This window comes from Miniopterus schreibersii (genome assembly GCF_964146895.1).
Source record: "Miniopterus schreibersii genome assembly, chromosome: 3".
Lineage (NCBI taxonomy): Eukaryota > Metazoa > Chordata > Mammalia > Chiroptera > Miniopteridae > Miniopterus > Miniopterus schreibersii.
The window spans coordinates 90010552-90029353 of NC_138103.1; the positions used below are offsets into that span (position 1 = coordinate 90010552).

Below are 18802 nucleotides of genomic sequence, written 5' to 3' on the forward strand. Positions count from 1 at the left end.
ATGAATTTCCATTCAGTTAAAAACGAAAAAAAACAAAACTGAGGTTGTCAGTAACTTTCTCTGTCTATGAGAACAAATAACTACTCCAGTTTCTGCAGCGCCTGATAACATTCCAACTAAACCCTTCCTGCTGAATTTAACAATTTCTTAAAGTTCGTTACAGTCACGAAAGAAAATGAGATGAGTAGAATGGACTGAAGATACAACTCATGATATATATCACTTTTCTCAGGCAAGGGCTGAATTTAATTGTTAACTCCTCTGAGAAATCATTGCAGAAATTTCATATATTTGCTAACACCTTTAGCTACTCCCCAAATTCAAGCTTTTTGTAATAAGGCGCAATTTATAAAAAGAAATTGCTTTGAGCCTATTATAATTCTATGTGATATTCAGCAAAATAAACATAGGAAAAAGAAAAAGACAATGTTTTTTGAAGAGAGAGTAATAAAGTAAGTATATTATAAACCAAAGATCATTTAAGTGTTGAAAATCTATCTGTAGGATATTCAGAAAGTGATGTTTAAAAGTACCTACGTTTTGGGGCACATTTTTACTGAGGATGTGTAATATAAAGTTATATTTTCTCATTGCAGAGTATTTGGCCATACAGGAAGTCCATACAGAATTTACATCATCAAGTGTGTTTAGCTGTTCATTATCATAAGCTCTGATTCGGATTCTGAATTTTACAGGACAAATCCCTCCCTGTTTAGTGGAAATAAACAGGTAAGGAAAACAGGCCGTGATCACTTTCTTCTTCAGGAAAAGCACCCTGCACACCTTTAGCCAAGTTGTATATTAAAGCCAATTTTGGTAACGAATAGACATCTGTTGAAATTTATTAGTTGTTTGTGACATTTTTTGGCTATTAATTTTGAACACAAATGTATGCCTGGGCCCAAAAATAAAACAGTCTTAATAAATTAGCATTATTTTTACGGAACCTAATGCATAGCTCCAGTACGCATGTATTGACCCCAGTTAGGTCAAAGTCAAAACAACCTTTAGACACCTCAATACTGGATGGATTCACACTGCAAATTTTCCTTTATCTTAAAAAAATGTGTTTATGGGTAGAGAAAACTTAAAAGGTTTTGGCTGACTGAAAACATATACTGGGCAGGAAAGAGAAAAACAATATTTTTTGATAAAAAGAAATTTATGGTTAAATATTATGAAAATGACTGCATGGAACAATGAAACAAGTTAAAACAATAACTGATGAGTTTTAAGGAAAAAAAAGTTTTCAAAATAATACTCTGAGAACAAAGTCCAAATTTCTTAAGAAAGAAACATTGCAATCTAGTTTAAAATGACTATTCAGAAAATAGAGATTTTTATTTGGAACTGCTTAACAGATTAAAATGGGGGGGAAATATATCAGTTTCTTTATTTTACAGGCCAGATTTCAGCTGGTATATGGCTTTTGGCCAGAGTCAAATTAAATGGATAGCATATTTTTGCCCACCCGGAGTGGCTCAATGGTTGAGCATTGAGTGTTGACCCATGAACCAATAGGTCGCTGGTTCGATTCCCAATCAGGGCACACGTCCGGGTTGCGGGCTCCATCCCCACAGATGTTTCTCTCTCATCGATGTTTCTGCCTATCTACTCCCCTCCTCTTTCTCTAAAATAAATAAAAACACATATTTAAAAAAAATGTATAGCATACTTTCCATGTTTTAAAGTGTGAGTTTTTAATATTCTGCTATTTTCGTCATTGCTCTTAAATATCTTACTAGTTTTCATTTTTCATCTCTAAATTTGTGAACATCTGACTATTTATCTTTAGCCTTTAACTTAATAGTTTTGGGATGATTTTACTTAGGTAATCCATGATCGCAACTGCTCAACTAAAAGATGTTCTTACTTTCTGTTGATTAAATTAAAAATAAGGCAATGAGGTTTCATTTGGAAATATTTCCAATTCTATGTGGTTATGTGAGAGAGTGTGTGTGTGTGCGTGTGTTTCAGCATTCTACGCATTTCCATTGGCTTGCAGGTTTCTGCATATTTAACAGGCCAGTAGGAAAGTATGTTGAGAAAAAAGTCAACCATCAACATAGCACATAACCAACATGTAATTATACCTATGTGGCCACTTCCATTTCTGGGCGTTTCCTTCAGATTCCTCTTTTCATTTATATAATTAAAACTGCATTGAACTAAATATGCTTTTTGATAGAAGATATTGTGTTTTTCATTGATGTGTGCCCTACATTGTAATAATGCTGTGCATTTACATGGGGCTTGATAGAGTTTTAAAAGTTTGCATTTCATCATCTACTTTTGATTTCCAGAATTATTACTTGCATGAATAGATGTTATTATTTCCTTTAAAAATATGGAAACTTGAGACTAGAGATTAGGTCATAGTTTCAAAGACTTTGGCTGCTAATGTGTGCTGAAGCTGAAACTTCAGGATTCTTTATAAAAGGTTGTCAGTATTTTAAGAGCAAAGGAATTTCAGGTTGAAATGTATTGTTGATAGATTTACGTGAGCAAGAGCACTATCCACAAAAATAAAATGTAATAAAGAAATGTGCTTTCTCTGTGATGCTTTACATCTATTTATTAATATGCTAGTAAACTATAGTGAAATAATTCAAGTTTTCTGATGATATAGTACTAGTTTTGAATCCTTGATGTATAATAATTTAAGAGCTAAGTAACTAGATATAATAGTTACTCCCTAAGCTTCAGTTTTCTTTTGGTAAATTAGGAATAGCAATCTTTGTATTGCAATATTGTTATGTAAGTTACAGCATCTACACTGTCTAGCAAACACTGGCACACACCATGCCCTCAATAAATAGTAGCCAATATTACTTTCATTACTTAATATTTAAACAGATCATATATATATATATTAAACTTTTATATAGTGCTAATATTATGCTTATATATAGTAAAACATATAAATAACTAATATTTATGGAATTTGAAAAAAGAAATTTCAGAGAATTAACATGTTTCATACTATATATTAGTTACTTCAGAAATATGCATTTGGTATAGATTTGCATCTGATCAAAATGGATCACAGAACTAAATATGCATTTGGTACAGATGTGCATTTGATCAAAATGGATCACAGAACTAAATATAAAATGCAAAACCAAAAACTCGTGGAAGATAGCATAGGAGAAAACCTAGAGCAAATCTTGGGTATGCAAATTACATTTTAGATACAAAATCAAAGGCATGATGCATGAAAGAAAGAACTGATAAAGTAGACTTCATTAAAATCAAAATGTCCTGCTTTGCGGAAGACAATATAAAGAGAATGAGAAGACAGACCACAGATAGAAGAAAATATTTGTAAAGACAATGACAAAGGACTGTTATCCAAAATGTACCAAGAACACTTAAAGTCAATAATAAGAAGACTTTAAGAGAGATCTTGCCGCCCTGGCCCGTGTGGCTCAGTTGGTTAGGCGTCATCCCAGGCACCAAAAGGTTACTGGTTTGATTCCTGGTCAGGGCACATGCCCTGGTTGAGGCTCGATCCCCAGTAGGGGGTGTGCAGGAGGCAGGCGATTATGTTCCCATCTCACATCAATGTTTCTCTTTCTTCCTCTCCCTCTCTCTCTAAAAATCAAAATATTTTTTAAAAAGAGATAACTTGCCAAATAAAATACATATATGGTAAATAAGCACATGAAAAACCCTCTACATCATGTGTCATCAGGAAAATGCAAATTAAAGTAACAATGAGTTACCACCACACACCTATGCAAAGGTCCCAAATCCAGAACACTGACAACACCCTCGCCGGCAAAGATGTGAAGCAGTAAGAACCCTCATTCATTGCTCGTGGGAATGCAATTGGCACAGCCACTTGAAGGACAGTTTGGAGGCTTCTTAGGAAACTAAACTTACTTGTAGCATATGATCCAACAACTGTGCTCCTTGGTATTTACCCAAAGGAGCTGAAAGAACTTGTGTTCAAAAAATAACCTGCACTTGGATGTTTATGGCAGCTTTATTATTACAGGGGTGGGTAAAATGAGGTTTACAGTTGTGAGTATGCGAAACAGTTTATTCTTGCATTATTATTTAATTATTGTATTATTTGTATTACAATTGTAAATCCACTTTTGCTCACACCTACATAATTGCCAAAGCATGGAAGCAACTAAGATGTCCTTCCATAGGTGAGTGGATAAATAAAACGGTGTACCCAGGCAATAAAATATTATTAATACTAAGGAATGTGAACTAGGTAGCCATAAAAGAAGCCAATCTGAAAAAAGACTACATAGTATTCGATTCTAGCTATGTAACAACCTGGAAAAGGCCACAGTATTGGGAAAAGAAAAAAGATCATGATTGGCAGGGACTGCTGGGGGCGGGGGTGGAAGAGATTAATAGGTGGGTCACAGAGGATTTCAGGGCAGTGAAAATACTCTGTAAGATAACATAATGATGGATACATATTATTATACCTTTGTTTGAGGGAGGACCAGTCGTCTCTCATTTTATTGTGGCATCCACCATAATCAGCATCTCAAAAGTCAGTTATGGTTTGTATATAAAGGGCAAATATATTAATTAATAGCTGATATGTTTCAGTGCATTTAGTAGTGAGATTCATGATGAACCTTGAAGACTGTATAGACAATGGGGAAATTTTTAAGGAGCTGGATTTTTTTTTTTAAACAGGAGGCAAGAAATAATAGAAACAGCTTCAATTAAACTAAGAAGAGATTGATTAATGCTAAAAAGCCACAAAGGTCAGCAGTAAGAAAATGCCTCAGAGAAAAATATAAGTGGGAAATGTATGTCAGGAAAATAAATTAATTTAAATCACAGGTCAAGAAAGCATTATTATTCGGTTTTTGAGTCAAGGTCAGTATTAGACCAATCAAACAATTAAGAAATTCCATGAGAACTGAAGTTAAGACACTGGTTAGAGATTAGCAAAAAGGCAAGAAGGGGCATAGACTACAAATTGTTACTGAATATGCCAGAAAACATACTTACGTGTTCCATAAATTATTATATTCAATTTTAGCAATATTTTCATGGGGGGGAAAATGCTTATACACAGTGGTGAGTTGGCAAATCATTAACAGCTAGCTCTCCAGAGGAAGGATTCCTCATTTGTTTGTCTGCCAATTCCTGTGGTGTAACTGTCACTCCATACTCAATTTAAAACTATCACCATGGCATCGATTTTAATTTTTTGGGGCCAACCCAAGTTAGAGGCAAACATCTTGAAAAAATAAACAATGGGCTTTTACAAGCTGGCATCGGCAGGCTACAGTATACCAATACTGCTACGTCTAGTTTAAAAATAAAGACACTAATAAAAATCATAAATCCAGGAAAGGGTAGACTCAAATTAATGTTTTACTGATTCAAAAATTCATACTTTTACCAAGCCAGTATTCAGAAACAAAACGTTGTCTGCATGGCTATTGAGAATGTTATCCTAGAGCTCTGGTTTGGCCAGAAATCAAAATTAATTTGGAGCTTAAAAGGATCTGAGAAATCCAAATGGCAGAGCTTGAGGAATGAAGTCCACCATCCTGTGACATCTTGCCTTACAACTTTGAAATTTGCTTTACAACTCTCAGTTAAAAAATAACGGTATACCTATAGAGAAACTATTTCAATTCCTATTCTTCAAAACACTTAAAGGATTTTTGGAGATCAAGCAAGAAAAACAAAAGCCAGGTCTTTGAAAAAACCATGTGATGCCTTAAGGCCATCCACATGCAGTGAATTTTAAAAGAACAGGAGGAAAAGACACTAAGAGAGGATTCGTGGAGCTGAGGACCTAAAAAAGGTTGGCAGTGTTCCATGTGACAAAATACTTAGAATTACGTAGCAAGAAAAAAATCAACACCATCTTATTTAAAGAAAAGGAAATAGTTATCTGGGCTGGTGGCAGAAGTAAAGAGCACCAGTGTTAGTCCACACACGGGGGTAAAATGAGTCACACAGAAGAGTGAAGGCTGCAGGAGCTATGTTGGTATGAGGCTACAAGAGTGAGGAACCTACATTTTGAGCTGTCCTAGAGCTTCTAACTTGAGTCGGCCCCAAAGAATTAAAATGACATAAAAATCTTGCCTCTGCTCATACCATATTCACGTCTTCTCACATCATCTTCACACACAGAGCGGATTCTTATTCCGCACTCTCGTCTCTCCTGTACAACCTGCCTGGACGGGACAAACCTAGACTCGGACGAAGACTGTACGCAGTGAATGGATAAATAAGCTGGTGAACCTGGACAGTGGAACACCATTCAGCACTAAAAGGAAATGATCTGTGTTAAATGCATTTTACTAAATGAAAGAAGCCAATCGGAAAAGGCTGCATACTGTGTGGTTCCAACTAGATGACATTCTGGAAAAGGCAAAACTATGGCATGGACCCAGTAACAAGATGACTGGCTGCCAGGACCAGGGAGTGGGGATGGATGAACAGGTACAGAGGGCTTTTAAGGGCAGTGAAATAGGCTGTATGACCCCACAATGCGGAGATGTGTCATTATACGTTATTCAGACCCTTAGACGTTGCCACATCAAGAGTGAACTCTGAGGTAAACTGTGGACTTTCAGGGATTAGAATGTGTCAGTGCGGGCTCAGCAACTTTAGCAAATGTTCCTCTGGAGGAGTCGATGATGAGGAGGAATCATGTGTGGGCCCAGGAAGCCTAAGAGAAATATGTGCACCTCACTCTCGATTTCGCTCTGCACCTAAGAATGCCCTCACAAAAATCTTCACAGAAAAATGAAAATAAAAAGTGAGTAATTAACAAGAGTAACTTTATTGCAGTTGCCCTTCGAATCCAAGAAACAGTTCTCATCAGTGATGGGACACATGGAAATCTTGTGCCACCTGATAGAAAACCATGAGAAGATCACCGTCCTGTATAACTGCCTGCTAACGACGCATAACCTGAATCTAACCATGAGAAAATACCAGGCAGGCCCGAGTGAAAAAAAATATTGTACAAAAAGTGGCTTGTTATCTTCAAAACTCTCCAGGTTATGGAGTCAAAAAAGAGATCGAGAACTTTATCAGAAGACAAAAAGAAAACAAAGACATAACAGCTAAATGCAACGGATGATTGTGAACGGAATGCTTTTGCTGTAAAGAATGTTATTGGGACAACCGGCAAAATCTGAACACGGTCTGACATCGATGTTTGCAATTGACCAATGTTAATTTCCTAACCTTGAGGGTTGTGTTGTGGTCACATAAGAGAATGCCTTTGTCTAAATAAGATAAACACTAAATTAGTTGGGTGTAGAATGTAGGCATTTCAAAGACAAAAAAAGAGAATGAAGGGGAGAAACCAAAGAGTGAGGAAAAATAATCTTAGAAGCCAAATACAAATAAAGAATTTCACTTCAGAAAAATAATCTCTTTACAAATACATACGCAAATGGTTAAATAGACTATAGAAGGGTGATAATATGTTTGCAACTCATAATAAAACGCTTAGACTTCCATTTCAAACACAGTAGACATTATTTGGAAAAACTTATGTTAAAAACAATTTTAATTTCGGGAGAGAATATGAATAAAATTTCCATAGAAGTAATAAAGATAAGACAAGATGCCAGAACAAAATCTAATGGGAAGTAGAAGCCAAGATCAGTAAGTGGAACAACTGATCACAAAGCTACTTTCTATGAAATTACATTTATAGGGAAAAACTTGCTTCTCAGCTTTGCTGCCCTCTTGGGGTAACAGAGATACAATTCCAGGCCAAAGATGTAGACTCAACATTAAACAGTAAAACAAGCTGCTAATGCTAGAGAGAAAATTACCTCACCATAGCAAAGCTAGAGGAATAAAGGAAAGAAAATGCATAAGTTAACTAAAGGGAAAGAGAAAACACAACTGACCTTGAGAAGCTATGACTACAGTCTGGAGTTCACCAATATATTGAGCCAGATTAAAAATATGTAAATCAGAGAAGCCTAAGATAAAAGCCTGCAAGAAGTCAGACAAAAACAGGCTAATTATCTTCAAAAAAGAGGCGGATTGTCAACTGATTTCTCAAAGGCAACATTTTATTAATAATCAAGGCGAGAGAACTGTCACCTGCTGTGGCTGTCATTCTTAAATTCCATTCCCACAAAACTTTTTGACACAAGGCCAAAAATACCCTCAGACAAACAAAGCTGAAGATGTCATTGCCAGCATATACGCTAAAAAATGTGCTTATTTCATAACAAAGGCAAGTGATCCCTGATTAAATGTCTGAGATGTAAGAAGAAATAAAGAGTGAAGAGAGTGCTCAGCTATCCCAGAAGCAGCCGCTCAGGTCATGATTCCCGCCTCCATCCCTCTGCTCTGCTGGACGCAGGAGGACATGCAAAGACATGCAAAAAAGCAACCACATAGAAACTCAATTTGGTGCTGGCTTGTAATTAGTGACAGAATGGGTGTCAAGAAAAGTTGAAAAACTGAGGGGTCTTGGTGCTCTTGGGGGTATTTGGAAAAGACACTACTGAGTAGAGGAGCTCAGGGATACAATTTAAGCTAAGCAATAGCCAAAATAGGGAATGCTCCTTTAGAAAAATTTCTATACCAGTACACATTCTTAGAGGCCTTGTGTCAAAAAGTTTTGTGGGAATGAAATTTAAGAATGACAGCCACAGCAGGTGACATTTCTCTCGCCTTGATTATTAATAAAATGTTGCCTTTGAGAAATCAGTTGACAATCCGCCTCTTTTTTGAAGATAATTAGCCTGTTTTTGTCTGACTTCTTGCAGGCTTTTATCTTAGGCTTCTCTGATTCTTAGAGCTCAATTTCCTAGTTGGTTAAATAAAGTTAATCCTGCGCTAAAGTTTAACATCTTAAGTTAAAATTCTAAAATTCATAGTTTTATGTAATCTATAAATACATAAAGAATAATTTTAAATGTTAAGTTAGTAAAATAATTTTACTAAAGAGGGAACCTGAAATTTATATAAAATGATCTTTGCCAATTGTTGATTAGGGTTCTAAGGAGAGAACCAAAGGTTTATATTTTATATTTTAACAAAATTAGTGCTCCCTTATCTAAATTTTGTCCATCAACCTGGAAACTTACATGCTTTTCTTTTTAACTTTTAGCTATAATTACCAGAAGCAACAAAATGCAGTTATCCAATTAGCAACATAATACTACAATAAAATATTAATATTAAATAATGTTCTTTAATAAAATGGTTGTACAAATTTAATTGTTATTTAACTGTAGTATTTAAGAATTCACTTCAGAAAACCAAGAGGTGGTCTGCCTAGAAAACATCAGGGTTTTGCAGGGCATGCCCCTATTTAAAATGCTGTTGTTACCCATTTCCTGAGGGTTAGTGCAAACGCTCAAGCAGGTTCACCTTATTTTGTGGTCTTTACCTATCAGGGAATAATATCTATATTCATCCAAATGTTTAAACGTCTTCTCATCAGGAAGGTCTTTATAATCATCCTGATTGTTTTCTTCCAGGGCTTTTTCTAACTAAAATTACCTACTGTGTTTTTGTTTTGTGCCCCATTCTTTTTATAGTTGTAGTTAATTGGGTTCAAACAGAAAATAACTGTTTACCAACACTCCTCCCAGTGGTATCCTACAACTAAAATAAGGTCTATACATATTGAGCAGCTAAATAGGTTTTTTGTTTGTTTTGGGGTTTTTTTTTGGCCATGTTGAGATTTTAAAATAAGTCACCTGAGAAGTTTTACCTTCAAGAACAGTACCATTTTTTTAAAAATCCAAGTGAGTGTTTCCAACTCTCTGAACTCATATAATGTGAAGTTTCCCCTATGCTACGTGAGATCTAGTTCACACTTTGAAGACTGGTGGGGAGGTCAGGACAGCTTCTTCTCTCCATCCTAGTTCCAACTACTCCTTACCCTGCTGGAGACTTGGATCATATTATTAAGAGTGTAAGGGATACAGTTGGTATATCTGGGGTTTATAAATGTTTAAAGTTGGGTTATTCTCTCATGGATCATGTTTTTTTTGTTTTGTATTTTTTTATTTTCTAGGAGATTGTGCTTCTAGAAATTTCCAATGACCCTTTCTTTATGAGTCCCTGCACATCAAAACCCCTTCTAGGTCCTCTGCCCATTTTTAATAGGATTATTTGGTTTTTTTGGTGTTGAGCTGTATGAGTTCATTATAAATTTTGGATGTTAATCCCTTATCGAGTGTATTCTTGGTAAATAGCTTCTTCCTTAAGTAGGCTGCCTTTTCATTTTGTGGATAGTTTCCTTTGTTGGGCAAAAATTATTTAGTTTGATGTAGTCCCATTTTTCTACTTTTTATTTTGTTTTCCTGCCCAAGGAGACATATCAGAAAAAATGTTGCTAAGAGAAATGTCTGAGATTTTACTGCCTAGGATTACTTCTAGTAGTTTTATGGTTTAGAGTCTCACATTGAAGTCTTTAATCCATTTTGAGTTTATTCTTGTGTATGGTGTAAAAAGGTAGCTTACTTTTATTTTTTTGCATGTATCTGTCCAATTTTTCTAACACTATTTACTGAATGGACTGCCTTTACTTTACTGTACGTTCTTGCCTCCTTTGTCATATGTTAATTGATCATATAGAAGTGGGATAATCTCTAGGTTCTCTATTCTGTTCCATTGACCTGTTTGTTTTTACGCCCGACACTTCTCCAAAGAGAACATACAAATGTTCAAAAGACAAATGAAAAGATGCTCAACATCACTAATCATCAGAGAAATGCAAGTTAAAACCACAATGAGATACCACCTTGCACCTGTCAGAGTGGGCATCATCAATAAGTCAACTACCAAAAAGTGCTGGCCAAAATGTGTAGAGAGGGAACCCTCATGCACTGTTGGTAGGAATGCAGATTGAAGCAGCGACTATGGAAAACAGTATAGAGGTTCCTCAAAAAATTAAAAATAGAACTGCCTTATGATTTAGTGATTCTACTTCTGAGTATGTATCTGAAGAAACCTAAAACACTAATATGAAAGAATGTATGCACCCCTATGTTCATTGCAGCATTATTTACAATAGCCAAGATATGCAAGCAACAGAAACGTCCATCAACAGACAAGTGGATAAAAAAGTTGTGGTACATATATACAAAGGAATATTACTTGGCCATAAAAAAGAAGAAGAATGAAATCTTATCATTTGTGATGTCATGGATGGCCCTAGAGGATACTATACTAAGTGAAATAAGCCAGTCAGAGGAATACAAATGCCATATAATTTCACTTAAATGTGGAATCTAAATAACAAAATAAGAATAAACAAAATAGAAATAGACTCATAGATACAGAGAACAGAGTGATGGTTTCCAGAGAGAAGGAGGTAAGCAGATTGGGTGAAAAAAGTGTAGAGATTAAGAAGTACAAATTGGTAGTTACAAAATAGTCACAGGAATATAAAGTACAGCATAGGAAATACAGTCAACAATAATGTAGTAACTATGTATGGTGCAAATATTAGGGAGATCACTTCGTAAAGTTTATGATTGTCTAACCACTATGCTGTACACCTGAAAGTAATACAAAATAATACTGAATGTAAACTGTAACTAAAAAATAAAATTTAAGTTAAAACAACCCCTCCAAAAAAATAAAAATAAAAGCATATACCTTGATTTTCCAATCTCAACATTTAATAACATTAATTCATGCAATGCAAATCCCAAAACTACTTATTTGCACCTTACTTACAAGTACGTCAGAGATGGAACATGGGAGATTTGGCACTTACTATTTTGTTTTTAGCTTTGGAGCTTGTACTATATCTGAGACCAAAAAAGCCCTATAACATCCTATTACTCTTATTATTTTCTTCTCCTCTTATAGGCAGGCACCAGAGAAATTATATTCTCACCGCTACATACATAATATCTAGTACTACTACCTAGTAGTATATAATACATAGTACTACTACTAGAGTAATACCTAGAAAGTCCTTTAGATATTTACTGAGAGAATGAATAATTACCTCATTCACAGGGGGTTTATGGGACCCACAAGTCTGCACAAAAGGGTAATTCAAGCAGCCAAACACATGCCTCAAGGACTAAACAAAACATGAAGAAGAGTTGGCCTTGGCAGAAATCCAAGCTGGATAAAACAAATACTAACGGCAACTGGAAGGGAAGGAACATGATGATAACCCAGAGCAGATGTAGAAGCAAGAGCCCTGAAAGAAGTAAAACGAAAATGAAGCTCTGGAAGAGAAGCTCTGGCAAACTAAGGAGGCGCGGGACAGGGTTATTCAATCTGAGCACTGCTGACACTCGGAACCAGGTAGCTCTACAGGGATCTGTCTTGTGCACTGTAGGGGTTTTAACAGCACCCCTGGCCTGGGCCAACTAGATGTCAATAGTACCCCTCTCCCCAAGTTGTAACAACCAAAAATGTCTCCAGGCATAGATGAATGTCCCCTGGGGGAAGAGTAGGGGTGCAAAGTCACCCTCAGTCGGAACCACTGATTTAAGGCCTTTTGAGCTCATCTTGCTTATTTGGGGGATATGTGGGCAAATATGACAAAAAGGTACAGTATTGAGATAGGAAAATATATGACTCATTCCATCATTTTCAATAATGGGGCAGTTTAGAGTTAGAAAGCACAAAATGAAATATTTAAAACTCGAGTGACCAGCAAGATGCTTGTGTAAACAAAAGCAATTGGTTCTGAAGAGAAGACACTTGTTAGGAACAGGGAGAAAGTTCCCACTGGCTACTCAGGAAGGAGCATGACTGATGGCTCATCCTGGGTTATAAGCTGTGGAAGGACAAAGCCACTGTAAACTATGGGGGACATGTACCTGGCACAGAAGGGACACTCAGGCAATCATCTGAGTAAAGGGGAACGACAAATACCTATACTCTTCTTAACCTGCTAACATAAAAAGCAACCGCGACTGCTCTAGCTGTTGGAAGTCATCAATTCCTCAATGAAAGGGATATGAAATTAAATAATTCAACACAGTTTCTGTTTTTCAATAATACTAAACAACTGAGAACTCTGCAAGACTTATAAACGACAATTTAAGAATGTATGTGGCATATATAGTCTGTATTCTGGATGATATCAATGAGAAACCATTAGGTCTGAATGGCTTGGAGGCCCCAAGAATATCTTCCATGTCTCTGCATGGTGTATGTTTTCATTATATGAAAAAAACATAGACAGTTACCTTTACTTCCCTGAGCAAGTTAATTTACTGTGCTGACTCAGATTCAGGTTTCTTGTTGCCTAATTATATTAATTTTTTGGTGTTTTGGAATTTTTCTCAATCTCTGGCTTTTATTAAAAAACTGTCTTTAACATTCTTTTCTCCACAGAATAATTATTACATAAAATGAAGACAAATTTTGTGTAGTAAAAAAAATTAATAATTCACTTAGAACTTTATATTTGTTACAGCTAAAAGTAAATTCAAGACTATCCAGTTTAATGTCATAATCTACTTGATTTGAATATTTATAAGTCTAAACATTTTAAATTATTTATCTAGCACAACTGAGTTGGGCAATGGAAACCTGTGATTAGAGGCTACTGGTAAAAAGATAAACTAATAAAAAATAGTTTATAATAATGTTTCTCAAGTCTTGAATATGTTTACAGAAGGTTTGCAATATGAAAACAACAGTGCAAAAGTAGATTACTTGAAGTTCAACTTTTAAACCCCTTGTTTTAGAAGGTGAAAAAAGGGGAGCAGGTATTATCCTGTATATAGGACATTTTTTAAAACATTAATATTGTGATTGTCTTGCCGAAAATTTAAAAAAAAAAAGATTTAAGCCTAATTTTGGCTTAGAATGTATTTCATGTAATTATTTAGATAAAAATGCTTTTCGGTCATTGAAAGCTGAACAAAGAAATACTGTGAGTTCATTATTGGTTGGCTTGGTATTTTAGTAACAGTTGTGACGGTGACAACTAAGCTTCTGGGCTTTGTGTCTCGTTGCCTGTCTCTATCTCTCTCTCTATTTCTTCCTTTTCTTCCTTGGTTTTCCTAAGTGGGTTTTTAAATACTCATATACTCTACACGTATGATGAAATCACATTAAAAATATTTATTGAATATATAAATATGTAGTACATGTTAAATATATAAAAATGAATATATATATATGAAACCACTGACATAATCATACTCTTAGATTTCATAGATGAGAAATGAAGGCCAAGAGAAAATGGTTGATTTAATCACTGACAGAAAATTAGTGGCAGAAACAAGGCTACATCCTAGTCTTCTGATTGGCAGCCCTATCCTGCTCCTGACTTCCCCTCTCTTTAACCCAGCGAGAAGATAGGGTTTTTTTCCTTTGCTTTACTGTCTTAAAGAGAAATGGGTTTTCAGCTGAGAAATTATATGCCACTCATTCCTTGTGGGATCTGGTTAATTTGTTGGCATTGTGAATTTTTCCCCCACTTCTTGCGTATTCTCTTTAGCCTGGTCCTCACTTCACCTGTGTAATTCTCTCCCGGGTCCCTGTTCGGAGCCCAGGATACGTTTCTCGCGACAATGGGGTGTCAATCACCGTCTGCCTCCTAGACAGCTAGTAAGTGGGACATGCGTCACTCCCACCTCTATGCTAACCTGGAGACACTGAGTCACTCACATCGATACCACATGCCTACATTAAAGGGAGTGAAAACTGGAAGGAAACTTCTGAATGAAGGATGAAAGTAATAAATTCAGAAGTAATCTTGGAAAAATATCCGGGAGATTTTAAATTTTTTATACTTGATGAAGAAAATATATCTTAGCCTCAACTTGTAATCATTACATTGTATGCATTCAATCAGATGAAGCCTAGGATAAGTCGCTTCTGTGTGATTTCTGGTAATATTGCTTAGGCTGCTGTTTCTTTTTTTCTCCTACTAATGAATATGACATTTACCCTTTAATGTCAACTCTCCCATACTGCCAGACACTTAAAAAAGACCGAAATAATTGAAATAATTGAAAAAAACACATCAAAATGTTTTCAAATCAATGAACATCTATTCTCGAAAAATAGTTTTTCTTACAACAAAAACTTTTAGAATGCTTTTAAGTATTTGAATGAAGCTAGTAAAGTTTAAGTTAATGCAAAGGTCACCAACACAGTTATGTATCTATTATAATGGTATAGTGTTAACATGTACTATATTAACGTGGTTATATGTTTTCCTTTTGTTGGTGTGTTTAACTTCTTTTTTCTTTGACATATTTTCATAGACTGTCCATAAAATTAATAACCCTAACTACTAAAGTGAATTCTTCCTTAAGACATTATCTAGCTTCTATTAGATTTAGATAGTGCCAAGAAAGAAAATTGTACATTAATACAATCTAGTGTAAAAAAGCATTTATTGTTGCAGTACTTGCATGCCACACTTCTCATTCCACCCCCAACCAAAACTAATTTTCTTCACTAACTTTTTTACTTAAATAGAATGATAATTCACCTTTGATTACATCATATTACAATAAGTAAATTATTATTGCCTGTTAGTCTTCCTATTTATTTTCATTTATATAAATGTATCCATTTTGGGACTTAAGAAAAATAAATAACACATATCTGAAATAAGTTTTCCTATAAATAAGCAATTTTTTGGCCTCAGGTCATATTTTTAATCACACTTGCTTTCTCTTTCTGTAGGACATTAAACAACTTTTAAACATGTCTTTTCTCCCTTAAAGAAGTCAACAGCAATGCAAACTATATATATTTTACATTATACATGTGCATTTTCACTTCAATTATTATTCTGGCATAGTTTTGTCACTATCATTGATTTCTAGCTACAAGTTCTAAAATTGGACAGAACTCTAGTAAATGAATTCCTTTACCTTGTTATATTCATTCCATAGTATTTCAAATTATCATTTGTATTCCATAAACAAAAATTGCTTTACAAATATTTAGAGAATCAAATTTATGAGAATGATAGTCTCGATGACCTTCAAATTGTCCTTAATAAGACACATAAGGAAAGAATGTAAATATTTGCGATTTCAGTACAGACTTACCTTGCCTACATATTGATAATCAGATCCCGTATATTCTTCCAGTAAGAAAAATTGATTCCACATCCAACCACGTTTTTGACGATGCAGAATTTTGCCATCACTCCTAGGTACGCGTGGACCCAAAATTCTTTGCTGAGGCACAGGAGTCCTTCTGAACATTATCTCTGGAGAGCAGAAGTATGGCAAGCATACCCAGAGTAGAAACAGTAGCAAAAATTGATATATTGTCATAGTTCACTTCTTGAAAATTCCCAACACAGATGAAGAGAAAGCAGTCCTGTTGTATTGGGTTGAATTTTACTGTGTTTCAACTGGTTTCCAACATTTCATCAATGTTTTGGACATGTTTCCAAAAGCTTCAAACAAACAAACAAATAAAAAAAAATCAGTTGATAACATTATGAATGTTACCTGTCATTTTAAACTTAATGTGACAAAGATTAATGAATAATAGCTACCTAATATTTATTTCCCTCCTTTACATAAAATGATTAATTCTGAGAAACATTACTTGTCTAGTAACATATCTACAATTTAAGAAAAGATAATAGCAAATAATTTCTTTCAAACACATTCTAAAGAAGGGACACTGAGCTTTTATTTCTTTTTTTGCTTTGGCATTTTAACAGTTTTCAGGAATTATAATCACTATATAGAGTAAAGAAGTAGTTAATTTTGCATGTCAACTTTTCCAGAGTGATTTAACATAAGTTAAAACATTAAGAACAAAATGGTGATATAAACAGACTACGGAAAACATGCATCTGCTGTGCAATGTAATGGTATGTAAATGTTTTTTAAACAGTGGCACTGTGTCTTCAAATTTAATCCTGTTTGAACATAAAAGTAAAGTAAAAAACAAAACCAAAGTAGGAGTGCCTTCACTGAAGACTTCCCCAGAGACTGGCTTATGGAACACCTAGAGTTTCCTAAAATAGAAAAAAAAAAATCACTACTACAGCAAGTCAATTTGTAATATAATGAACACTACTGTCTGGAAGAATTCAATCGTGTTGTTATGTTTGGGAACATAACACACCCACTGGCACTCTGCAGGGCTGGAGCTCCGTGAGGCCCGACTCCCTGCACCGCCCTTCCTGCACTTACTTTATCAACAATACCGCCCAGGTGCTCCCATTAAGATGTCAGTCAGACCACGTCATAAATCTGCACAGAACACTCCAGTGACTTGCCATCTCACTTTCATTAAAACCCAACGTCTGACGAGGACCTACAACTCCGCACCTGGTTTCGTGACTCTGGTCACTTTTCTGGCCTCATGTTCTACTCTAATCCCCCACACCGGGCCCTGGAATGTGGCCTTTCCAGCCAGTGTTCCTTTCACTTCACTTTCACCCTGCACCTTTCCAATGGTTCCCTCTTCCTGGAATGCTTTTCTCTGTAGAAATCAACTTCAGGATAATGCTCGTTTCCTTCAAAAATTTCTTGAACCACCACTAACATGTCTTATTTACCAATATACTGCATGTGCTTTATTTGTTTATTGTGAATATGTTCCGTCACCCTGCTATAATCCCATAGAAGGAAAGGAATTTCGCTCTTTTCTTTGCTATTGTTTTCACAGTGCCTAGAAAAGAGAAATATTATGCCTAGTAGATTCTCAATAAACACTCTGATTGAATGAATGAATGAATTATAACATCTGAGTACCAGGCTTCCTCTAGTAGTTATGTTCCAACATTTTTGAATGAAAAAACATATTTTAAAATTATAATTATTTAATTTTATTCTTCATTTATATTATTGTTTGAATATTACTTTTTATTTTAAAATTTTCCATTTGTGTTTTTGCTTTGTTTTGTTTTCTGTTAGGCATGAATTTTATTTTAGGATATAATAAAATATGTTATATAAAGTGGTTTGGGGACCAAAAGGATTGAGTTCTACTTCTCTAACATAACAATGCATTCTCAGTATTCCAGCATTGACATTTATGCTTTGATCCACAATGATTTGTAAGCAATCTGTTTACTTTTATTGCTTTATTATTAAGAAGATTTAAAGGTTAATGCAAACATGCTTTAGAAATAAGATTCATGGTAAAGCAGTATTTCTCTTGAGTGCTTTAAATGGCAGTGGAGCTCTCCATAGCATGTGGAGCGTACAAGGTGACAGATGTGAATTGTATTAAAACACATCCTGTAACGCTATACTCAGAACATAGAAATTATCTGATGCATAAAACAGTTACATCACAAAGCACTGGCTCCACAGAAACTCAAACTGATTGGATTCTAAGTAATAGAAACATTTACCAAAATGATGTTTGTCTTTTAACATGCCTTTTTAGGATGTGTTAGGTGTTATTTTCTATAAACTTATACTGTTCCCTAAGAGTTAGAGGAGAGTTTATGTAATTCAGGGTTCTCTCTTCTTTGAAAACTTTAAAACTTGTTGAAGCAACAGTCATTCTTATTTCATCTCTTTTTATACATTTAAAAAATATTTGCCAGCAACTATATATCAGTGATCATTTTCAATACAAGTATAACATGACCTATTATTTTGGAAGTTTAAGCACTGATATTTTGGGAATTAGTAGATGGAAATTTTATTTGTAAAAGTTGTTAGTAAATAACTGGCACTCCACATGTGCATGGAATCTTTTCTTCATTATTGTTCCCGTGTCTGTTATTTATGATCAATTTCCTAAAGGGTCTATAGCAAAATACATTATTTAATACTGATTTAAGATCTTTAAAACATACTTGACATAAATATTTGATAAAATCATTTCACACAATAACAAGTTTAAATAAAAATAAAAAAAGCAAAATGTTTTCAATTTTGATTAATTT

The 18802-nt window shown here is 34.8% G+C and overlaps 1 protein-coding gene across 3 annotated transcripts in view; it reads right to left on the reverse strand.

Annotated features, from left to right (window-relative positions):
- CDH10 (cadherin 10) overlaps positions 1 to 18802 on the reverse strand; it is a 126741-nt gene that overhangs the window by 57013 nt on the left and 50926 nt on the right. For all 3 annotated transcript variants that reach the window (XM_081132220.1, XM_081132222.1, XM_081132221.1), the window contains exon 2: positions 15984 to 16339. In XM_081132220.1, coding sequence (XP_080988346.1) covers positions 15984 to 16214 — 231 coding nt within the window. In that variant the 5' untranslated portion in view covers positions 16215 to 16339. The remainder of the gene's footprint in view (positions 1 to 15983; positions 16340 to 18802) is intronic.